The sequence below is a fragment of the Lethenteron reissneri genome, chromosome 17, assembly GCF_015708825.2.
Source record: "Lethenteron reissneri isolate LAM-NWPU_2019-01 chromosome 17, ASM1570882v1, whole genome shotgun sequence".
Lineage (NCBI taxonomy): Eukaryota > Metazoa > Chordata > Hyperoartia > Petromyzontiformes > Petromyzontidae > Lethenteron > Lethenteron reissneri.
The window spans coordinates 13737675-13763044 of record NC_083795.1 but is presented as its reverse complement, the minus strand read 5'-3'; the positions used below and the strand labels follow the sequence as shown (position 1 = coordinate 13763044).

The 25370-nt window shown below is 47.7% G+C and overlaps 1 protein-coding gene across 3 annotated transcripts in view; it reads left to right on the top strand.

The window, feature by feature from the left end:
* Positions 1-4144: 4144 nt before the first annotated feature.
* PCGF3 (polycomb group ring finger 3) overlaps positions 4145-25370 on the top strand; it is a 35976-nt gene continuing 14750 nt past the window's right edge. The window contains exons 1-5 of one of the 3 annotated variants that reach the window (XM_061552663.1): positions 4145-4225; positions 11446-11585; positions 14357-14453; positions 20791-20846; positions 21843-21908. In XM_061552663.1, coding sequence (XP_061408647.1) covers positions 11477-11585; positions 14357-14453; positions 20791-20846; positions 21843-21908 — 328 coding nt within the window. In that variant the 5' untranslated portion in view covers positions 4145-4225; positions 11446-11476. Of the gene's footprint in view, positions 4496-11445; positions 11586-14356; positions 14454-20790; positions 20847-21842; positions 21909-25370 lie in introns of all 3 variants that reach the window. The other 2 variants (XM_061552662.1, XM_061552664.1) reach the window with 2 other exon arrangements.

The window sequence follows — 25370 nt, the reverse complement described above, 5'->3', positions numbered from 1 at the left end:
CCTCTGCTCGCCATTTCATTAGCCCCTGTAATATGCTGCATGATTGTTACACATTTAAGCACTACCCAGCCTCAAGGCTGCTTAGCTGTCGAGATGGGGAAAAGTCGGGGTGATTGTTTAGAGGCATCTGAACTACACTTAAATGTAATTACGGTTTTAAACAAGCTACACGATTCCTTATTTGGATATTGTGGATGTTATTACAACTTCCTTTATTTACTCTGGAAAGCCTCAAAAAGTCTCGGGGACTCATTTGCAGGAGGGTCCTGCTACGTGGGGGACGAGACCAATCCCATGAATGTTTGGCTTTGTGTGGAAGGTAACCGGAAAACCATCAGCAACACCCACCATACGAGAGGGCGATATACTCTTTGCTGTACTGCCATCTGCTGGCCACACCTTGCAACCCCATGCCTACAACATCTGGCAAGCTCTTTGGTGCTGCTCTTTCCCACCATAGTGTTCACCGGGGTAGATTCGAGGTGACAGGGCCCATTCTTGGTGATTTGGTCCCAGGCTTGTGTGTCTTTGCATTTTGTTTTGCCTTTGAACGCGTACACTTTTGAATTTTTTTTTGAATAATTTAAACGATATCTCATTTGCATTTTAATGACTACACTTTATATATTCTCATGTTGTCTGCCAGTGTCACATTGTATTTGCTCGGTTTGTGTTTGTCTGCATTTATTTGGCTATAATTGTTTTTGGTAGAAGCCTCACTTAAATAGAATTGTAACTGCTCTTGCTGCTGTTGATGATGATGCTTCGATTGCTAGTGCTGAGTATGATGATTGATAATGGATGATGATGATGAGTTGCTGCTGATAATCGCGTTATTGTACGATGGCGGTGATACAAATGAAGATGACGCCGTTGCAGCTTCTGCTGATGATGTTTATGCTTGCTGCTGAAGACAACGCTGCTGCTCCTGATGCCCCGCTGATGATGATGAAGTTGCTGATACTGCTACTGTAGCTGTTGTTGCTGATGATGACAGTGATGTTGACGAGTTAGCGATGGTAATCCGAATGCTCATGTTGATGGTGGTGTTGAATATGATCAGCGGTGATGCTATTGAATACGCTTCTGCTCATTTTGATGCCGCTTCTGATGTTTTTGCTGATAATGATATAAATGATGTACACATGAGGAAGTTTAACAAGATGATGGGAGTATGATGTAGACGGGGAGAGGGAATGATTCGTTTTTAGACGAAGAGAACGGAGGATGAAAGATGATGAAGAGGTGTAGGATGATGAGAGGGTCTTGATTTGAAGCTTTCGTGACTGCAGGAATCCAAACTCTTTGGTTCTTTCGGTAAAGTCACGTAGGTAGAAAAAGATAACAGATCACGACGTTTTGATCGCAACAACAAGCGACCGTCTTCAGGTGATAGAACCAAAGAGTATGATGAGAGAAGAATGAAGTGGATTATGATGAAGAGGATAATTAATAGAATGGGATGACTGAAAATTAGGAGAATGAAGAGGTGAAGAGTACAAGGGGCAGTCGACTGAATAGGTTGATGATGGTGATGGTTTAAAGACGGGGAGGACGACCATGATGGTGGTGAGAGATGGAAAGGATGGTGGAGAGGATGGTGAGATATGATATAGGGAGAGGTACGGTGGTGGTGGTGGTGAGAGACGGGGAGGAGGATGGTGGTGGTAATGATGGTGAGAGACGGGGAGGATGGTGGTGGTAGTGATGGTGAGGGATGAAGATGGTGATTGTGGTAGTGATGGTGAGGGATGAAGATGGTGATTATGGTAGTGATGGTGAGGGAGAATTGTGGTGGTGAGGGACACGGAGGATGGTGGTGGTAGTGATGGCGAGGGACGGGGAGGATGATGGTGGTGGTGAGAGACGGGGATGATAGTGGTAGTGATGGGAAGTGATGGGGAGGAGGATGATGGTGGTGATGAAGAACGAGGATGGTGGTGGTCGTGATGGTGAGGGACTGGGAGGAGTAAGAAGAAGGATGTGGTGGTGGTCGTGATGGTGAGAGAGGAGACGGGGAGGATGATGGTGGTGGTAGTGACGGTGAGGGATGGGGAGGATGATGGTGGTGATGGTGAGGGACGTGGAGGAAGAAGGAGGATGGTGATGGTGAGAGAGGAGACGGGGAGGAAGGAGGATGATGGTGGTGGTGGTGAAGCACGTGGAGGAGGAGGAAAAAGAAGGATGTGGTGATGGTGAGACGAGGAGGATGGTGGTGATGATGGTGAGGGACATGGAGGAGGAGGAAGAAGAAGAGTGGTAGTGATGGTGAGAGGCGTAGAGAAGGAGGGTGATGGTGTTGGTGGTCATGGTGAGAGACGAGACGAGGAGGATGGTGGTGATGGTGGTGGTGAGAGACGTGGAGAAGGAGGAAGAAGAGTGGTAGTGATGGTGAGAGACGTGGAGAAGGAGGAGGAGGATGGTGGTGATGGTGAGAGACGTGGAGAAGGAGGAGAAGGAGGAGGGTGATGGTGGTGGTCATGGTGAGAGACGAGACGAGGAGGAGGAGGGTGATGATGGTGAGAGACGTGGAGAAGGAGGAGGAGGATGGTGATGGTGTTGAGGGACGAGGAGGATGGTGATGGTGTTGAGGGACGTGGAGAAGGAGGAGGAGGATGGTGATGGTGTTGAGGGACGAGGAGGATGGTGATGGTGTTGAGGGACGTGGAGAAGGAGGAGGAGGATGGTGATGGTGTTGAGGGACGAGGAGAAGGAGGAGGATGGTGATGGTGTTGAGGGACGTGGAGAAGGAGGAGGAGGATGGTGATGGTGTTGAGGGACGAGGAGAAGGAGGAGGAGGATGGTGATGGTGTTGAGGGACGTGGAGAAGGAGGAGGAGGATGGTGATGGTGTTGAGGGACGTGGAGAAGGAGGAGGAGGATGGTGTTGAGGGACGTGGAGAAGGAGGAGGAGGATGGTGATGGTGTTGAGGGACGTGGAGAAGGAGGAGGAGGATGGTGTTGAGGGACGTGGAGAAGGAGGAGGAGGATGGTGATGGTGTTGAGGGACGTGGAGAAGGAGGAGGAGGATGGTGTTGAGGGACGTGGAGAAGGAGGAGGAGGATGGTGATGGTGTTGAGGGACGTGGAGAAGGAGGAGGAGGATGGTGATGGTGTTGAGGGACGAGGAGAAGGAGGAGGAGGATGGTGATGGTGTTGAGGGACGAGGAGAAGGAGGAGGAGGATGGTGATGGTGTTGAGGGACGTGGAGAAGGAGGAGGAGGATGGTGATGGTGTTGAGGGACGTGGAGAAGGAGGAGGAGGATGGTGATGGTGTTGAGGGACGTGGAGAAGGAGGAGGAGGATGGTGATGGTGGTGGTCATGGTGAGAGACGAGACGAGGAGGATGGTGATGGTGTTGAGAGACGTGGAGAAGGAGGAGGAGGATGGTGATGGTGTTGAGGGACGAGGAGGATGGTGATGGTGTTGAGGGACGAGGAGGATGGTGATGGTGTTGAGGGACGTGGAGAAGGAGGATGGTGATGGTGTTGAGGGACGTGGAGAAGGAGGAGGAGGATGGTGATGGTGTTGAGAGACGAGGAGGATGGTGATGGTGTTGAGGGACGTGGAGAAGGAGGAGGAGGATGGTGATGGTGTTGAGGGACGAGGAGGATGGTGATGGTGTTGAGGGACGTGGAGAAGGAGGAGGAGGATGGTGATGGTGTTGAGGGACGAGGAGGATGGTGATGGTGTTGAGGGACGAGGAGAAGGAGGAGGAGGATGGTGATGGTGTTGAGGGACGAGGAGGATGGTGATGGTGTTGAGGGACGAGGAGGATGGTGATGGTGTTGAGGGACGTGGAGAAGGAGGAGGAGGATGGTGATGGTGTTGAGGGACGAGGAGGATGGTGATGGTGTTGAGGGACGAGGAGAAGGAGGAGGAGGATGGTGATGGTGTTGAGGGACGAGGAGGATGGTGATGGTGTTGAGGGACGAGGAGGATGGTGATGGTGTTGAGGGACGAGGAGGATGGTGATGGTGTTGAGGGACGAGGAGGATGGTGATGGTGTTGAGGGACGAGGAGGATGGTGATGGTGTTGAGGGACGAGGAGGATTGTGATGGTGTTGAGGGACGGGGCGGGCCCTGCCGCCGCCGCCGCCGCTGCCGCACACGCGGCTCCGTGCGCGATGACGTCGCGACGCAATCGCGCCGCGTCCGTCGGCTGTTTCCATTGTTCGCGCTCAGAGGAAGGGGCACGCACACAGAGTGGACATTTCGATAGAGCAGGTACGAGGGGATTTCTTCTCTCATCATCCATTAATTGACGAGGCAACCCCCCTCCTCCTCCTCGTCATCCCCTCCTCACAAACAACAACAAACATCGCTCACGGCCCCCCCCACCCCCACGGCCGCCCGCCCGCCGCCGCCGCCGCTTCTCACCACTCGGGACGGCCGCCCTCTTTCTCGGCCCTCCTTTTGTCGTCGCCGACACATTTTGGGACGAAGGCTGCTTCTTTAGAGACGGCTGGTGGTGTTGGTGTTGGTGGTGAGGAGGAGGTGAGAGAGAGAGAGTGAGGGGGGGGGACGGCTGACGAGGTGGCGAGCTGACCGGGTACGGCTCTTTCGAGGGGATGGTTGGCGGTGTTTTGGGGGGCTGCACGAGGTGGTTTCGGTAGTTGAGGCGGGGGAAGGGGGGCCCCCCCTACGTCTACATCTTCTTCTGCTGCTGTTGCTGTGCTCATGGTCACACTGCCTCCTCCGGCTCCTGCTGCTGATGTTGTTGCTGTTGCTGCTGTTGTTGCTTTACCATCCTCCGCTCAGAATCATCACGATTACAACAACCATCACTGATGTTACCACCTCCACCACCACCACCATCATCATCGCGACCACTACCAACACTGACACGAGCAACAGTAGCCCTCATCCTCCTCTCCTTAGACCACCGCTCCTTGCTCAGCTTTAAAGCTTGTCAAACATTAACCATTATAACAACCACCACCGACACCACTACTCACCACCACCACAACCAACACCAGCGACGAACCACCACCTCGCCTCGTCACCTCTTATCTTAACCACACACCACCACAACAACCACAACAACAACCACCACCACTAAACCTTACCCCGTCTCCTTCCAATCTATTCCGTCCACACAGTCGCCTATGCTTCATGCTTTGCCGATGGTATTTAATGTTCACTCGGACTGGTCACCCGTAAGTTGGCTTCAAAGCCACACGCGTTGGCTGTGTGGCGATATCCTGGTGGTTGTGGTGCTGTTGTGGTGTTGTTGTGGTGTTGGTGGTGGTGATGTGGTGTTTATTATGGTCGATAGTGGCGTGTTGGTCGTGATTCACACTTATGAAGTGCCTACTGGTTGTTAAGCGCCTTCTTACTCCTTACTGTTGTGTGTATCCTCCTCCTCCTCGTCTTCTTCCCCACTCCTGAAATGTATGAACACCCTTGGCTCATTTCCTTGTTACAGAGATGTGTGCACATGCCTCATAGCCACACACTCGTTGTTAAGCTTCTCGAGATGCAGTCACATCTAGTCCCTGAACACAGTTGCGTTTTTTGTGTGGTTGTGTGTGTGGTGTTCATGGTTAGTGGGCACGCTAGTGATGATGGTTATGAGATTTGTGATGGAGAAGATTGTGTGGTAGTTGGAGTAAGTGTTGGGTATGATCGTGGTGGCTACTAGTGATGGTGATGGGGGTCGTTTGTGCGAGCATGTACCTGGTGGTGGTTTTGATAGTGGTCTCATTGATGGCAGAGGTAACCTTTGTGGCAGTGGTGTTGATAGTGATATTACTGTATGTGGTGGTGATATTGAGAGTTTTGCAATTGATGGTTGTTGATTGTGGTGATAGCAATGGTGACGGTGGTAACAGCGTGGTAGTTGTGCTGATAATTGTGGTGGTGTTGACTGTGGTAACATTGGTGGTGGTGGTGATGATGTGTCGTCACGTTCCACGGTGTGTGAGTTGTCAGTAGTTATCTGGACACTTCGTGACCTCCTGACCCGAGTCACTGGGCAAGCTGTGTCACACGGGTGACAATTCCATTAAGCGTGTGGGACAATATTGTAGCGCGTTAGGCTTCGCCTCCACCTTTTTAGTCGTAATTTAATCATAACTCGGCTTGGCAACGGTTAATCTTTCAATCCGCTCCCTTATCTAACCTCACAATGTCACACTTGGCCTTGACCGGTGCCTCTCAGGCTCATGAGAGAGGAGGTTAGGGTTGGTGGTGGCTTGGATATCCTCCACCACAACCACATAAATCACCTTAGTTGAAGACAAATCGTGGCCAAAACGGCGGGCTCATTATAAAGTACCAGTACATCACAAATGTGATGAAGGTTCCTTGCAAATTGCTAAAGGTTCCCATTAATTGGTAAGGTTTTTTGTCGGCGGTTACTGTTAAAGTTTTCATAAGTGAGGTAAAGTTCGCTAATTGACTGCAGTGGTGAGAGCTTGTGACTGATAAGTGAGGAAAGGGGGCAGGGGAGCTGCTATTACCAGTCCCTGACTGAGAAGCATGCCTGGGATAGGCTTTGAATAGTTTAGACGTTCATCATGTGGGTATAATTTTGATTTAGGTTATTATAATGCTTCCTGTTCCGAACCGATACCTTTAATCGACGAAATGTATTAAGTTATGTGGTTGGTATTGCTTGTTCATCACGTTTGGGAGTGGTGGTGGTGTTCAGTTTGTAAGTGTAGAGGGAAACAAAAAGAGTCCAATAATTTTTATCAGGACTGGTAAAGCGAAATAAATGGCAGAGTTCATTTTGTAACTCGTGTTCTGAGTGGTAACCTCACAAACGAGCCAACATATTGCATTGATTATGACTGTGTGAAAGCAGCAGAATTTATACAACTGTTGGAGAGCACAATTCACCATCTCTTTACCATGTCAGGGACACTTGGCGATTCGTCATCTGTTTTCGCAAATGATAACTGGGTAACCGTGGTTGGTAATATCTTCTCGGTAAATGTTTAAGATTTGGGCTAATGATATAGGCACACTACAGCCTGCTGTGGTAAATGATGTAGAAAGGTCTTTGCTGTCCACTTAATGACTCTCTTTGATAATTTACCGTTAAAGTGGCCAGGTGTTGGTGAGAAAAAAAACTGTGGAACCTTTGGATATGTACTCCTTGGCAAGATCACGATGTTCCTGTGAACGGCATAAAAAAGGGGTATTTTCAAATACAATCCAAATGTGGTATGCAGCAAAGTGTCCCAATGTAATCTATCATGAACAAATATCTATTCCAGAGGTGCAGTAATTTACTTGGACGTGTGATGTAGAGTGCATATTGCGTTATGCCGCTGCGTAGGTTTTCGCGGTTGTACTGTACGGCTGTTCCTGATGTGTTTTCAGTTTTCACCGCGTGTTCTGCATAATGTCTGACATTTCACTACCAGTCAGTACCTGGAGAAGCTCCCAGCCCATGGAGCGAAACGTCAGACATCGGGGCCGAACAACACGCTGTACAAACCAAAAAGTATCGGAGAGCATGGCCACCTTCAGCGGATGCATATCCACTGCATCATGGGTAATCTGTACTAGGAAGCCAAGAAGACAGCAGTTAACTTTGTTGTGTCCGAGATGGCAACTAAAGTTGGCTGCTTTATTCGCAACCTCAGCTGCGAGTTAATCAGCTAGAGCTTAGCCGGTCGATGGTTACCATGTGGGCTTCGCAGATTCCTCTGAGTGGTGTTGTTTGATTCAGAGCATGGCTTGCAGAGTCGGGGTGGTGAGACACATTTCCAGTTTTCTCGGAATGGGGAGGGAGGACAAACTGCATGTGTTTGACGAAGCGTTTTCGTCTGACCGCTTCAGTACACACTCGAAACATTCCCAAAAAATCAGGGCAGTGATCATAGCACAAGCATCCGTTGAAGCAGAGGCTCTATGGAACTATCATCACCCTCAGCCACGATCAATCCACTGCTGGATGAAGGCCTCCCCAAGCCGTCGGCATTGCTTATGGTGCTGTTGCATACTAATCGACCTCATGCCTGCATACGAGCTGATTGCATTGCTCTGTCTGCATGGTGGATGTCTTTCCTGGGAGTGTTCTGCTCCTCTGCTCCCAGTCTGACATTAGTCTTGAGCAATGGCCTTCTGCCTTCTATTTGTCCTGCCAAAGCTCACCTTCTCTTATTTGTGAAAACGAAGTTGCTGGCTTGCCTATGTTCTCGAAATCATTGTTCCTATTTCTGTCTCAATGTATTTCCAAGCATGTATCTCTCAATGCGTCACTGTGCATTTGGAGTTATTGTTCCATTTTGTCTATCATTGTTCATATTTTTGATCCATGTATATATGCTGGTAAAACGTCTGTAACAGTTTGCACGTCTTAAACTTCTGAGACGGGTACACTGTGAAGGCGGCTGCTTCCAGCTTAGAGAAGCTAACAGGTATAAGAGAATTTGCCATTCCTGACCACCTTTAAGCCATCACCCATTACACTTCTCTCCCAAACCGAAGGAGAGGTTCCCGAGAATTAGTTTCACGCTGCCAGCTCTCCAGTCTGTATTCGTGTTGTACTGCACATCGTTTGACTTTACCCCCCCCCAACGTTTCGCTGCACTCGCCGGGAGCAACAATCAGGAACTGAATTTGATTGAGAAGAAGTTACGAGTCTGCGATTCTATTCGATTTCTTGAAGAGGAGGAAGCTCCCAGCATGTGCAGCGAAACTTCGGACATCGTGCTGACCAGCACAACGTGGTTATAGACGCGAAAACACATTGGAGAGCTGAACTGCGCAACCACATGAAAGCACATGGTACGCTATCGACTGTTTGCAAAATGCCCTTCAGAAGGCTGTGTTGCAGTGGGATCCGACGGCAACGTTGCTCCAAATAGGAACATTTTATCAGCAGTCTGCAGTTCGTACTCGCGGAAAAGACAATTGCCCTCTGCAGTGGGAGACAGGGGTGTGACTACGTGCAGCAATAGGGAGGGAGATGTGTGCGGTGCATTGTTATTATTTGCACCTTAAATCGTATATACCCGCAGCACCCTTGCTTGTCCTGCACGTTGCTTCGGTCTTTCTGATTTTGTATGCATGTGTCTATTGGAGAAAATAGAATCCCTCATATTAAACAGCAACAATATCAATCTAATGGACCATTTGCAACGGAATAGGCGTGTAATGATGCACCGCCACCAATTCCACGATTCAACGAATTTTCACAGTGTCGGGAGTCCCGACCTGACTCAAGGTTTGTTTCGGATTTGTCCGGTTTGTACCATCTCGTTCGTATTGTTTCTTCTCCGATCTGTTTCTGGGTTGTACTGCATGTTCGACGTGATGTCCGATGTCTCACTCCACCATGCTGGGACCTTCCCCAGGAATTAAAAAAAAAGTCAGACATCACGCTGAACGACAAAACGCAAGCGCATCGGAGAGCTGCACGACACAACCGCAAAACCCTACGCAGGAGAATTTCCTTCTATCTCATTTGTATGGCTTTTTTCACTCCATTAGCTTAAATGTAGCATTTGCATATCATTTGCACGCAATTAGCATAACCTGTAAATAACTGATTCTTACACGCATGATTCCATACATGTTGTGAGTGTAAAAAAAACCTATAATCCATGAATCGATGCGTCGTTACATACCTGATAACTACGGGCCCTGGAATTATATACCCCACTACCTTTACAGATGCTGCAAGCTAATTCTTGCTCTTTTATTTTACGTGTGTGTTTGTGTGGAATACATTTTTGATGGTAGAATTTCTCATTTGAGGCAGCCGCAGTAAAAAACTGCTGTTACCATTCTCAATGCGTCCATGGACAGCTGTGTGCCTGCCTTTATCGGGACACATCACTGCCTCTTGTTGAGTACAAATTTAATTTCATGCCCGTTTTGGAAAATTAATTTTCTCTCGCTCATAATATTAATACAAGCCGCGGTGTGTTCACGAACCGCTGTACTTTCTGCTGATACGATGTTTTGAACGACGTTGCCGCATTCACCGCACATGCGACTCACCGCGGACTGTGGTATAAGCGAATGTGTGAAGATTGTCAGATATGTGAGCCATATCTAGTCGAATGGCAGTTACACCACTCGCGAATGGTACACTGGGTGCTGGGGGTTTATTGGTCTGGGCGGATATGCGACGGACGAATATGCAGTGTGCCACTGTACTATATTGGGAGTATTGACTGATGAATTTGGTATTTCACTCGGGACACTTTGTGGGGCTTTTAGCATGGTCACACAGACAGACTTGTGTTGCACAGACAGCGCGATATATAAACATTACCTCTGTCGTTACTTTATCACAATGCTTCTCTCTTTAAAAGCATTCTTCCCGTGCAGCCCACGACTTATCGCGAGAGCTTGCTTTCTTTAACATTTAAAAAATGTACACCACTTCTGTAAATTTGCCCGTAGGTGCACTCTGAAAGATTGTTTCTTTATAAATGGCGACTATTAAAACGAGGGTCACCGCCACACAATTAGCCACGCGTCGTCCAGTGAGCACACGCGTTTATACAATTTCCACAACTTAGCAGACTACTGAGGGTTGTAATCATAGCTTTTAGTCCTATTCTACTCTAATATCAACCTCTGTCATTTTTAATCAGCTGGTAGAGAGGATACCTCTCCTTTCTGTCATACTCCAGTGCCAGTCTCACTTTAGATGAGACAAAGAAAGGTAAAGGTACATCCCTGCAAGTGCTTGCTTATGCCACTGCAGGCAGAAGGGCCTCTATTAGAGCCAACTCTGGAGGATATTTGGTTTACTCCATGTTGGCCAGACGTGTTGGAAGAGGTGGGCGTACCCACACTTTTGACCCCACCACACGCGACCTGCCGGTAGACCAATTGTGGCGAACTCACTTTCATTACTCGGTGGACAGAGGAGGTGGGGGAGGATTGGAGATACTTGCACCATTATTTTGACTGTCACGTCGGGAGATGGAATCAAACCGGTGACTGCTGGACCGCAATTCCAGTATGCTAACCATGACACCATGACAGCACCATGTAACTTGAAGTACTACATTCATAGAGAAATAAATGAATATCACAAATCTAATCTCCCCCAGTGCCTTACTCATCAGTGATGCCTAGGCTGCTTGAAACACGCACCTTACAAATAGAGTGCATTCTGCACTTAACAAAGCGTCTTAAGTCTCGAGACATGATACAGGCAGGAAGACGTGCATAATGCGATCGTGGGGAAAAGGTGGGATCTATTTTTTTATGCGGAGGGGGAAATTAGGGACTGGAGATGGTGGAAAAGACCAATTTGGGGTAGATATGCAGTGCTGCTTTATCCTACTTTACCAATATGCCCCTTGTGCTGAGTGACATCCCACACAACCTAGCCACTTGCTGTTTGTGTTTAATGAGCATCAGTGCCCGTTCCTGAACTTACCGTTCTGCCCATATACGGTTTGTCTAATTGTCCGTCTTAATGACTGTGTACGTGTGTTTTTTTCTGCCGGTGCCGATGGGGTTAGGGCCGCGTGGGGCGGAGGAGGAGGAGGGAGGATGTACACCCGCAAGCTCAAGCTGCGCGAGCTCAACGCCCACATCACCTGCCCGCTCTGTCGGGGTTACCTCATCGATGCCACCACGGTCACCGAGTGTCTACACACCTGTGAGTGTCCACCGGCTCGCCAGTTCGCGGTCAATGGCCCGCTCCCTCGCTCGTTCAGCTGCTTGACAGGGTCACACAGTCACTGAGCTGCTCGCCGTTGCTCAAAATCTGTTGCCGCTTTTTTTGGGCAGTTTTTACGATTGAAGAAGAGAAGAAAAAATACGCTTAACTTTTCTAGCGTATTGTTAAGTTTGTGTTAAAGTTCTTAGCGACTGCACTCTTGAGTTCCTATCTCAGTGAGCACTTGCACAGCTACGGCATGGTCGAAGAGAGATTAGGGTTCGGGGTTAACCCTTAGTGAGACTTGCGGAAGCTGCTCTTCATCATCGCCATTGCTGTCATCACGGGAACGGTTCTGATTATGCTTCTTCCCACACCGGAATCACTTAATGCAATAACCGGGTAGTTCTGGCACACACTGAGGAGCCATTTGCAATACTGTGATCCTTACGCCTCATTTCCATAATTGATGAGAGCTCATCACTGGCCTCGGATCAGCAACAGCACCCAGGCGGTTGACATCCTCGCTCTACATGAGCCATGAGGCTCCATGGGCTCATCCCTCTCCAGCTCGGTATTCCCCACCCCCTTCATAACAACACTGGCTACGTTCCACTGTCAAGACAAAGATAGGTGCTGCCCCTCCAAGCCATCAATATCTCATGTATGCACGTATGTTGAACTTGTTTCGCACCATTCGTAGCCAACTCACGGTCCTGGGATGCAACAGTCCATCTAATTCCTCCATCACTCCATCTCTGCGGTGGACATCCTGTCTGTCGGGTTTCCTCCTGTGGCTGCCACTCTGTCGTTAGTCTCGCTCATTGGCCGTCATCCCTCCGAGTGATGCATCCTGCCCAAACCCACTTACTTTTCTTAATAGTCGATGTGATGTCTCTGACTTGCATGTGTTCTCTGATCAATGTTGCATAGCATGGGAATATACCATGATTAATCACATTCTTCTTTAGGCACATCACTACATTGCTTTCATGATCAAGTAAAATTTGCCACCAGCGCTCCAAGTTGCCTCGTGTCCAGCTCATTAGTTGGCAGGGGTGGGGATTAGGAAGCAATCTTTAAAGTATTTTTTGTACTTTAGTCAGTGGTCAGGTTAGTCTAATTGATATGGTTACAAATCTGCAATATCTGTAATTTTGAATGGTATATTTATACACGAACACTGCCGAGAATATTTTCGTTTTTAACCAAGCGTGCGATATCACGGAGCATGCACCTCGCTTCCGCGTTGACCCCGTATCTCCGCTACCGACTCCTTTGGGACTATCCTGGCTCTAAGCGAGTAGCACCATCAAGCAATGGGGCCGTGGGCCAGAACTCGGTTCAGGCTATGCTGGGCTGTGTCATCAGCGTTGTCCGTAGCGTGGCTGGCATGGCACCTGTTACAAGGAATAAAATGGGGTCCCATGTCTGCCTCCCCCCCCCTCTTCGTGAACCAATACCTAGGTTCATATAGCCACGTGGGTCCTAGTGCAGTTGCACCGCCTGCATGCTTGACAGTTCCACCTTGCAAGAACGTGGTTTTCAGATACCAGAACAGACTCGTCACAGTTTCTGCCGTCTGTAGAAATGTGGCATCTTTAACCACCATGTGATCTGTTCCTGGTATCATCTTTAGCAGTACCACTACACTCACACATTTGTCCAGTATCAGCCCAAGTGGCTGCATTAGAGGATGAACGAGCTTCACTGCTAAAGTAAGACTCTTCGTTGGTCTCTGCCTAAAATTTCGTTTTTCATTTCCCTAATATACCAGCTGTTTACTCGTACAATAAGCGATGAGTGCTTTGCTGTGAGTAATGAATAGGTATTAATACATGTGCTTGGTGTGGTCTGGCTGTGTGTGGTGCGGTGTGGCTGTGTGTGGTGCTATGCGGTATGTGCTGTGATGCACTGTGGTTGTGCGTGCCGTGGCTGTGTGTGGTGCGGTATGGTTGTGCGTGCTCTGGCTGTCTGCACTGTGGCTTGTGCGTGCCGTGGCTGTGTGGTGCGGTTGTGTGCTGTATGGTGCGGTGTGGTTGTGCGTGCTCTGGCTGTGATGCACTGTGGTTGTGCGTGCCGTGGCTGTGTGTGGTGCGGTATGGTTGTGCGTGCTCTGGCTGTCTGCACTGTGGCTGTGTGTGCCGTGGCTGTGTGGTGCGGTGTGGTTGTGCGTGCTGTGGCTGTCTGCACTGTGGCTGTGCGTGCCGTGGCTGTGTGTGGTGCGGTATGGTTGTGCGTGCTCTGGCTGTCTGCACTGTGGCTGTGTGTGCCGTGGCTGTGTGGTGCGGTGTGGTTGTGCGTGCTGTGGCTGTCTGCACTGTGGCTGTGCGTGCCGTGGCTGTGTGGTGCGGTTGTGTGCTTTGTGGTGCGGTGTGGTTATGCGTGCTCTGGCTGCGTGCACTGTGGTTGTGCTTGCCGTGGCTGTGTGGTGCGGTGTGGTTGTGCGTGCTGTGGCTGTCTGCACTGTGGCTGTGCGTGCCGTGGCTGTGTGGTGCGGTTGTGTGCTTTGTGGTGCGGTGTGGTTGCGCGTGCTCTGGCTTGTGATGCACTGTGGTTGTGCGTGCCGTGGCTGTGTGTGGTGCGGTTGTGCGCTGTGCGGTGTGGTTGTGTGTGCAATGGCTGTGTGTGGTGCGGTTATGCGTGCTGTGTATCGTGCGGTGTGGTCATGCGTGCTATGGCTGCGTGGGGTGTGCTTGTGCGCTGTGTGGCTGTGTGTGGTGCGGTGTGGTTGTGCGTGCTGTGGCCGGCCCCGCATGACGGTGCCGCAGTCTGCAAGAGCTGTCTGGTGAGATACCTGGAGGACCACAACACCTGTCCCACGTGCAAGATAGTCATCCACCAGAGCCATCCGACGCAATACATCGGGTGAGTTACACGCTCTCCCCTGCTCTGCTTGACACTTATGCTCTGAGCTCTGCTGTGGCACCACTGCGAATGGTAGAAGTCGCTAATCCATCAATAGGCCGTTTTGAATTCTCCTCCAGGTGTCGTGATCCATTGACACTAGCAGGGTAGGCATGGTCCACATCATCGAGCGTGATTTGTGAGCAAAATGCAGCATCACTAAATAAAAAATAAAAATTTAATAATACAATGATTATTAGGTATAATTTTGTGACCAGGGTTTGTCAGCCCCATTTAAGAATTTAAATAATTAATAAAGATGTTTAAAAAAATAATTTGTTCCAAGAGCTGGCCTCGGTTCATTCATGTTATTGGCACTTATTCCATCGTGTATAGCAATGTATCTAAATCATTTAACTAAGGACCACCCTTATTGTGATTGGGATTGTTTCTTGTTGCTGCTGAATTATGCATAGCTGCAAAATTTCAGCCGAGGATGTTTAGGGGTTGCTACCGTGGTCATACAATTCAGAAACAATTTATACTTGCACATAACTGATGCACGAATCATGAGCGTGAGTATCTATCTCAATCGACGAATCGACGCGCCGTTACACGCGTAGCTGTCGATCGCCCACATCGCGTGGAGTGGTCGACCCGGCCGACGAGTGGCAGTGGTTTGAATGAGTTGCATGCCAGCGTCGCTGCGTCATCATACAGCGGTTTGCATCAACACGGCGCCGGTGTCAACTGGGTTTGATGTCACACATCTCGTTAGATAACACTACGTTCGCATTTATTTTTTTATGTATTTTTTTACACTCAAGATATATTCCTATGAATAAGTGATCGCCCAAACTCCATTGCCACCCGAGTTTTGGCAGTGAGCAGACAGAATGCAAGGCAGCAACTCACTTGGGCAGCCGCAGCTGGTGCTGACGGTAATTCTTAGTGAATCTCGTGTCTAGCCGGCTACTGGGGATGGATGTTGCACAGATAAATGTTGCGCACCTCTGGGGCCATGCGGAATCATCTTGAAGCAGGTGTGATGGCACAGACCTGTGCATTTTGGTATGGGGCAGGACCGGGCAGGGTCCTGCTCCTGGTTCCATCATGGCTGGAGGAAATTATAGAGAGGGGCAGGCCAATCATTGAGATTGAGTGAGGCGGCAGGGAGAAGGTGGAAATGTGCTGCAGGCCATGCGAAATGGCATGTGCTGTGTACATATGTACTAACCATGCAGAGCTGAGACCTTGCTAGAGAGGAAACGTTTTTTTACGTGACCCATTGGGTTTATTTAATCTCCTGGTCAAGTAAAGAAAACTCTGACTCAGCCTGGCTAGTACTTGGGATGGGAATCAATCTGGAAATGCCAGGTGTTATAAGTTTTGGCTGTTAGGTGGCAGTAGCGCACATGGTTGTTGTGGATATTTTTAAGTGCTAACTCGCCATACGCCTGGTAGCGCACGCTTTTAATCCAACGCTTGGTGGAACGCCTACAGATATTAGAAATTCCCAAACCCACTGAAGATGCGAGGTGGCCAGGAAAACGACAGGAGATAGTAATTTTTTATCCATTTGTGAGGCCCTTTGAGCATTATCCTAATTAGTGAGTGGGTTTTCTCCTGCCGGTCCCGTTTCCTCTGACATTAAACCAAACACTCTTGAATGGAATTGACCAAGTATCTCAATGTTGGGCTGTACAGAAGAGTGTCAAGACTCAGTGAGGCTTTTATAGACAATATATCATTATTATGATTCACTCCCCAGTTATTATCACCATTGAGTCGTTTGCCGCTATGTTGATGGTAGTAAAGGGGGGATGAATATAGCGAGGGTCACTACCGCGACAGAGATTCGTTAACTTTCCCGAATGACCCCAGTTCATTGACGCTGCCCGGAGGTTTGTGCCAATGGGCACGATGTTACTGCCCGACTTGTTGGTGCTCGCTGATTGACTGGCATCTCTTGAGCCACGGTGTGTATGGGTGCTCGATGTCATAATTTTCGTAGTTCATCTCATATTGTTATTGTAACTTACAGGATGTGCATTATAAGTATTACGCATTTTTGAATTCGCCATTATTAGAAGACTTGGGATAAGAATATGTTGAGTCAACTTCAGTTGAACACATTTTCAGTGAGCTTTTACCACACTTTCTTGAAAGAAAAAATAATACATATAATCACCGACGTTTCAGGCAATAGCCCTTCTTCATCGCACCACAAGGGCCATTACCTGAAATGTGACATATATATAAAAAATTATTTTAAGACCACTGTGTTATTGACGAATGTTTTGAGTTCTGTGTTTTTGTTCATTCTGATGTGCACCACTGCCAACACAGCAGCAGCAGCACTAAATGATTTGCTTAAATACAATTACAAAGTTTACATTTACAAAGTTAGGGGAACGGTCTTTGCGGTAATCACCACATGGTAATTGATACTGCATCGTGAAAGCTGATCCTGCGGTACCCCTATGTTGTACACAATACCTTGGTAATCTCATCAAGGACCATAAACCATCAAGCAAACTCCACTCATCCTCGCAGCGGCTTTTGGCTAACCATCGAACAAAGACGGTCACTGCATCGCACGCTTTCAGGTGCGCTTCTGCGGCCATCTGAAACACTCTTCCTTCTGATATTAGAAAGCCACTGGAGTTATGCACTTTTAAATCTAGATTGAAAACTCACTTCTTTAGAACTGCATTTGGTGTTTAGTTTGTTGTGCTTCTTCCGCACCTCTAATTATAACGGTTGACTATGTATGGTGTGAAAGAACATACACAATACGCCTCAACGTGGTGCTTCTGTAGGGGTATTTTGTTAGAGACGTTTAATGTAGATTTCCCGGCCGACCTGGTGCTCTTGTCATTGCAAAATCCTAAACCTTAGACGTTCTGTGGCACTAAATCGCATTGTATGGAGAACACAAAACCCATGTAGTTCAGTCGGTCTCTGTGAATGTCCCATACGTGGAATTTCACTGTTTTAAGTAGACTCACACAGAGACCCATAGACTCACACACAGGCCCATAGACTCATACAGACACTCAAAGACTCACACAGAGACCCATAGACTCACACAGAGACCCATAGACTTACACAGAGACCCATAGACTTACACAGAGACCCATAGACTTACACAGAGACCCATAGACTCACAAAAAGACCCATGGACTCACACAGAGACCCATAGACTCACACAGAGACCCATAGACTCACACAGAGACCCATAGGCATAGACAGAGGTCATAAACTCACAGAGCAGCCAATTGACTCAGTGAAGACACTGGGAATGTGTATCTGTTAATACCTCAAATACGTGGAGTTCCACCATTCCACCAGTGCCCTTGCTTCCTCTGTCATCGGATTAACACCGTGATGCTGAGCTGTTGATTCTTTACGATAACCTAATTTGCATTTGACCCATATTCTCGTTTGGTGACATATTCTTACTAATTTCACCCGACATCTGTTTCATGTTCAAGTTTCTGGTGCATAGTTTGTTTTTATGTGTAGTGTTCAATCTGGAGGTAATCTGCCCAAGCCGATTTGCTCTGCAGAGAATTACATTTGCAATGTTTTCAATGCATTAAGTTGTTTTTTTTCGAGTCGTTTTTTGGTCTGAATTACATTTGTTTTGCCTTTGTAATTTTTGTGACCCAGGTCATTGTTGCGAATTCGACTTTATTCTTGGTCTTTCGAGTTCTCACCTGGTTTAAACAATAACAACTTAGAAGTTGAAAAGTGGAGTGCTACCTAGAATCAAGAGGCCAGGGGAAAAACCTAATCCGGGCGGTGGTGGTGGTGGAGGAAATTTTAGAGGGAGTCATTGGCGATTGGGGTTGATATGATGCATCAATTAATCAATTAACATCTATTCATAAGCTCATGATACACGCATTCGGTCTTGCGAATCGTTTGTGTTGTATGTAATTGTTTGACATGACTACACTACAGCCGCCGTAGGTGCTACTATTCATCGCAATGTTGAGAAAATAATAGATTCTGAATCTCAACTAATTAATCAAATTACCGGGTTGGGGGGTGTGGGGGGGTGAATAACTGTGCATTAATTGTGACCTTGTTATTTGCGGTGACCTCTTGATCTTCAAACTGACGTTCACAGTTCGGATGAGAGTGGCACGAACTTAACGAATCGTCCTGCCTCAAGACCGCGACGCGCAGAGCCCATGCTGTTTTTAACGATTAACAATTGCACAATGAGCACAGACCACAATTGAAATTTGGATTTGTTTGGCGTCGATACCGCAAGCTGCATCTTAAGGCGCTGCGGTACAGATGCAGGCCATGTGCATCATGGGAAATCGCCCCAAACACAAGGCAGACGCATCAATCCAGTGAACATTTTTATATTAGAGCACTCGGTCATCGTCAGCAGAGATGATAAAAGTCTCAGGGAAAACATGTTACTCTGGAAAATCTGCATCAAAGTGTTATCTAATAATCACTGTTTCCAGCAATTAACTATGTTCATAGGTAGTGTGAAAAAGTTTTTTCAACTGAAAATAATGTTTCACAAAAAAATTGCCAGTGTCCATAAACAATTAGGCTATGGGTCATTTATCCCCAGAATATGATTAGTGGTGGTGAAATGTTAATAACACGCACACTCGTGCCGCTCATAAACCCTAGCTGTGCCTAATTCACGGGGTAGTGTGGTGGCATATTGAGTCCTGCACAATACTACACCTCACTGTAACATGCTGCACAGGGCCTAAAAATACTGCGCACGCGTGTGTGTGTATATAGCCTATAGTGTATATAGTGGGGAGCGGTCACGTAGTGGTTAGCGCGCTGCCCGCTCACGGCCAACACCAGTGACGATTATCTGAACTAGTCATGGGCCTCCCCTAGGTCGACTCTACCGCAAATTAGTACCGGGTGCGGTGTTTAAACATCGCCACTGGGGAGACAAAGGTGGCCAGGCATGATGCTGGCCACTCACCCCCTCGTGTGCCGTGCCAGCCTTCATAGGTACTACTCGCTAACAGCACTTACCCCAACAATCTGTTAAGGCTATATGGGGTGTTTTTGTCTTGTTATTGTCGTGATATATCATGTGTATGTCTATATTTGTATATGGATGGCCTATAATTAATTATATTGATTTAATATTTAATATTCTCTAATGGCTTGGTGTTGTTTAAAATAATAGTTTAGTTTTTTTAAGCTGAGAATTCATATTTCGGTGTTAAATTCCATAGCTGCCACAATTGTAAAGTAGCACTCAGAGCACAGATTCATTCTTGGAACATTTAATGAAATATCTTTCGTGGCCAAGGCACTTTTTATTTCGATAATGTAAACCAACCACTGCATATCTAAGCCATGGCGGTCATAATTTTGCTATCAAGAGGAATTAAGCATATTGCATCTTTAACTTGAGTTTCAAAACATTACCAACAATCAGTATCATAATCATCAGCCATGATCAATCCGCTGCTGGATGAAGGCCTTCCTAAGATGTTGCCATCTCTCACGGTTCCTGCAAAGTACCAGCAATCATTTGCATTTCTGTTCACTTATTTCTTGAATGTGCCCAATTCCGTCAGATCTCAGAAAGTCGAGGCAGGGTTGAGCCTGGATATTTCTGACTTCCCAGATCGTTACTACTTCCTAGATCACATCTATGCCTCTATATAAGGAACGAAACAGGTGGACTTCTCCACAAATCTGGCTGTCGCCTAATGAAGCTAGTTGTAATTACTGGCGAAACGTCGTACTCAGATTGAAAATGTTGTGGCTTGGCTCTCCAACACACCGGTGTGCTGTACTAGTGACGAATTGGCATGTTCTCTTTACGTGACAACCCTTACTAATTGGCTGTGTCGGGTGGTGGCGGGTTTAGTGACACATTTATATATTTATGCGATCTAACCCAAAAAAACCTATATTATGGATCATTACTCTTGACTTTGTGGACCTTTTCCCGGTGGTATTTTACATAGTCTCAAACCAACCGTCACGTGTCTATTTGCGAAACTTGGGTTGTGAGAATTATTCATCAACTCACCGGTGAGCTGAGACAATAATAATTGGTGGTGGTTTAAACGCTTGCACGAGTGACAAATTAGTATTGTTTGACTGTGGCGTGTGGTGGAGGGTTCTTCTTGATACAGATTTGACGAGATCATTCGGTGACCTAAGCCAAAACTCAATTATGAATCTCGGTCAAATAACTCTCACGATCTGCGTGCCACAGAGAGGCCCTCCTTGAGCTGTGGATTTACAAAGAGGGGCAGTACGTGTGCGTATGAATGGAATGTGATGAAAAGTCGCACATGCGCGCATCCTTATGTGTGCACGCGTGTTTATGTTTTGGCAGGCATGATCGCACCATGCAGGACATTGTCTACAAACTCGTGCCGGGTCTGCAGGAAGGTGAGTCTCTCGCCGAACTCGCCGCGTGAACAACGCGTTGCGTGCGGCCCCACCACACTGGTAACAATGTTAACGATGATGGTATCCCAGGTTATGATGTTAGTTCCAGAACATGCATCAGATATGTACAATGGATGCGGAGCACTGCATTAAATTATATGACAGTCCTAAAAACCACAATGTTTGCCCAGCTGAATGGTTACACGCTACGATTTAATTGAAAAAGTTGTCATCGCCACTAACAAGTTTAGCTGCCTGCGTCATCTTGCAAGGTCACGACCCTCATTATGTTTTTCCCACACACATTTAACTCAATACATGGCACCTCAATAGAGGCAGCGCAATAGATTAGCTGGGTCTCTCTGTGATAATGTGGAATTTTACATCTCTGTCTCAGAACTGCAAACGGAAATGAGGAATGCCCACTTATGCCAAATTGACACAGTTGGCAAAGGCACAGACGTCAAGCGGCCCTCAACAAGACGGCACTTATAAAAGTTTTGAAGAGATAAATAGTTGGCAGACGTTTCTTGAATTGAGAAAAGTTACTCTGAAGACATGGGAGATTTACAATGGAAGGGCATCCCAAAGTGGAACAGTGTGAGTTTAGAAGCATAAAGAGGATGTCTTTTGACTTGTAGTAGGGTGGTGGTGAGATGAATCGGTCAGTCTGTTCGACCAAGTCCTCACCATGGGTAGAGGAATCAACCAGTGAAGTTCAGTGGTAGTGGCGACGATACTGTTCACGTGTTCTTTGGAAGCACTGCACATCTCACTCCTGACGGGTACGAATTTAGTTTTAATGGACATCGCTAAAGGAGTCGGATCACTTTCCACCGTGCCAGGACCGTCAAACGCGCCACATTTTTCGTTAACCTTTAACCCCTTGAGCGCAAGCGACGCTGACTCTGAGCCCCTCCAACGCTGGCGTCCCAGTACGCAGCCATGACTGTCGCCTGCTGTTCCATAACTCCCTTCACATCCCCTTCTGTGCAGCGGAGATGAAGCGACAGCGGGAATTCTACTGGACGCGCGGCTTGGAGATGCCAGGTGACGCTAAAGGTGAGAATTGCGTTTCCCCCACCCGCGTTTCCCCCACCCGCGTTTCCCCCACCCGCGTTTCCCCCTTGAGCTTACGAGCCACGAGTGGGGTTGGTCGGTACCACCTGGGGTAACAAATGTTGTTAGTTTCCAACGTGGGCACTATCTACCATGGGCAGAAAGCTTGGTGTGTATACCGTCTGTCTTATAAATGCACTTCCTTATAAATTCCCCACACCTCCGATTAGTGTGGTTGGTTACATAAGGGTGCAAAAGAATTTCAACATACATACTTCCTATTTTTATCATTTTTCACATTGCGTCGTTTTGTATTTAAAACTATTGTCTCGAATATACCATGGTACCTATTTAATGACATTGTTGCCATAAAAAACTATTACTATGATATTGCTATCATTCATATTTGTGATGTACAGATCAAACATTTCAATAAGATCATTGTTTGCATATGCCACCCTGGCTGGTACCAATAGGCAATATTTTTGAGCCAATGGCTCACAGACCACTTTCTCCAAAACCCTTATAGCACCTTCCTCCCCACACTCCCCAGCATTCCCTCGGGGGTCCCCACGTGGCTTCGCACTAAGCCACACGTCGCTGCTCAATTTATTCGTAATTGTCATCATCATTCAGTCACGGTGTATCCACTGCTGGACAAAGGCCTCCCCATGCCAATTGTCTGCCGTTTGAGGGTTTGAGTTTCACCATACTTCACTGCACTGATCAGTGCGAGTTGGTGACGGGAGCACATTTTGTCTTTCCTCTTGCAGAGTATCAATTGGAATGGGTGCCTCCATCCAGTACGGCTACACAGGTCTGCAGGCACAGAATCGCCCTTGCCTTGCAAAGGCAGTGCCCCATTGAATAATAATAGTAATGCCATTTATTTATTAACTAGAATAGCCTAATTGAATCTCTTTACTTATTCAAGAGGGTCACGCCTTTGAGTTGTTTGTTCAACATATGTTATATATTGAACCAGTGTTTTGCATGTTGGTAGGAAACTGGGAGTATCCGGAGAAAACACACGCATGCATGGGGATTCCACTCAAAGGTTTTCACTTCATAAATATCATAAATAGATTTAAAAACCAGAATTCTGGACTGCCTTTCTCCTGGTCACCTGGTATCCCAGCAGGTTTGGGAGTTTCACAAATCCCTACATGATCCACCAACCGTTGCCTGCAAAGCCCTGGGCCACAGGTGTGCGCGTCGCGGCCACTGTGTCTGGTGGCGGCGGCGGCAGTCGCTGACGGTGGCAGCTTGCTGCTGCAAGACCCCTGGTCAATAACGATTGTCAGCGTGTCATCCCATAATGAATTACAATTGTGGTGTAATTGCAATTTCAGCTAACAATGCTGCTGTAATTGTTATTATAATTGACCCTGGGTCCACTTTGTTGACGGTGGCGGACCGACCCGTCAGCAAATCCTGCAATGGTGCATGGCCACGTGTCTAAGAAGAGCCCCCTCAATGATTCACCGTCAAGGATTAACTAAGAGTCAATTAATTAAAGAGGAATTGGACAAACACCCCAGCTGGACCGTCCTGAAAAATGTCTTGAGACCCGTTAAGGCTTTCAAGATAAATAAAGGGCATTATTAGTATTGATTTTCAATTTGTGAAGTGTTGCTGACACTGCAGAAAATGACAGAGTATATATTACATAGATGGTGCCGTCTGTTTTTGCAATATGTGTATAAAATTCTGTGCTCAAGCACAAGGCTCTCTCAGCGCTAAATCAGGTCATGTGCAGACTGGTGCTGGAGCCAGATATAGGCAATGACGAGCTATGCAGAGAGACCTCGAGCGAGACACAGATGTAAAGAAAGACAGATGGAGAGAGGTTCATGCAGACATACAAGCAACGAGAGATAACGGCAAGTAAGTTGTGGTGATGTCACCACAGGTGTTGTTACCAGGATAGCTGTGCTTAGAGGCCACGTGAAGTTTCTAAAGACTCGATTGTAGGTCACAGGACAGACCAGGGTGTTATGGGTTAATTGACTGAGTTGACTGGCACATGCACCACTAAGCTATGTGGACGTCACTCCTTTGCCTTACTTTGGTGCTTGAGGAAATGTGCTTCCCACTGCCCAGTAGTGTTCTTCACGAGCCCCCATCAATTTGGACAGAAACCACTAGTGCCAGGTGTCTGCAAGTCGACGTAGCTCCAGTTCCTTCTGCACCAAATCATCGTAGAGATGCGCACAGACAGACACAGATGTACAGAGGGTGAGAGACGCATCTTTGGGAGCCTCAAAACACGTGGAATCCCTGTGTATGTACACTTGTTGCACATGGTGCATGAAGTCTGCCCTATCTAAAAGCCCCATCAGTGATGTCCATCGACATACCCAAAAATTTCCCCCAGTGCTACCACCGTGTTGACAGCACCAGCAGCATTTGCACACACTCTTGGGCCAAGGCATTTCTGACGTCTCTGCATATATAGCTGTTGTTTGACACGAATTACTGCCCTTGTTTTGTGGAGGCTTCTGGACACCCAAGTTACCTTTTTTCATATATATTGTTGGCGTGACGGGTAAATCCCAGCGGCGGTGCAGCGCGGGAGATGCCTGCGCTGCGCTTGCGCGGTGCGCACGCAAACCGACAGGCCATCGCGTGATCTGGCGGAGGCTTGACGATTTGCGGCGCGCCGTCGGCGCCGTGGCGTGCTGGTTGGGCTCGTGTTATTTTATGCTGATGCTGGTTAACTACATTGCTAATTGGCACGGATGGGAGGCATTGTAGTTAAATTATTAGTATATCTGTCCACACCAGCAAATTCTGAGGGCGCGCCATCTCTCATCTCTCTCTCTCATCATTGTCACGGTGAAGGTGGTGGTGGCGGCAGCGGTAGCTGCAGCGGCGTTATTGCGCGCGGCGTACTGAGCGGTTCCCATGGCAGATTTATGTTGATAGACTAAATGAGTGGATTTTTTAAAGGATGAAGCCCCCTCTGGGGCTAAGCAGACATCAACTAAGTAAGCACATTCAACTGTTCTTTTTCAGGTTTAACTTTGCCTGATCGGAGGAAGATTATTTTCTCACCCTATCTGTGCAAAGGGAAGCTGGCTTATTTGTTTTTTTCTTTGTAACCAGTGAGGAATCGTTTTCTTATCCCATTCCAATTGCGCTGTCGGCATTGAGACAAAGACATTTCTGTTGGGAATGCTTGCCGAATGCATCTCATCTCTCGGCGCCTGTCGACACTCTCCTCCACTTCTGAGCGCTTGTCCATCCCCTACACAACACCAGAAATCTCTGCAACACACAACGACACACGCACTTCCTGGGGCTCCTGCATCACTTCTGGCCAAGCAGAGTTTTTGCATGGTTTATTTTTCCTTCTGGGGTCTGCTCACCCATGCATTTTGACAGCCCCTGCATCGGGAGAATTCCAGTTTTTTTGCAAGGAAATGACCTGCCAGAGGGATTTTACAAAGACGATCTTAAGGC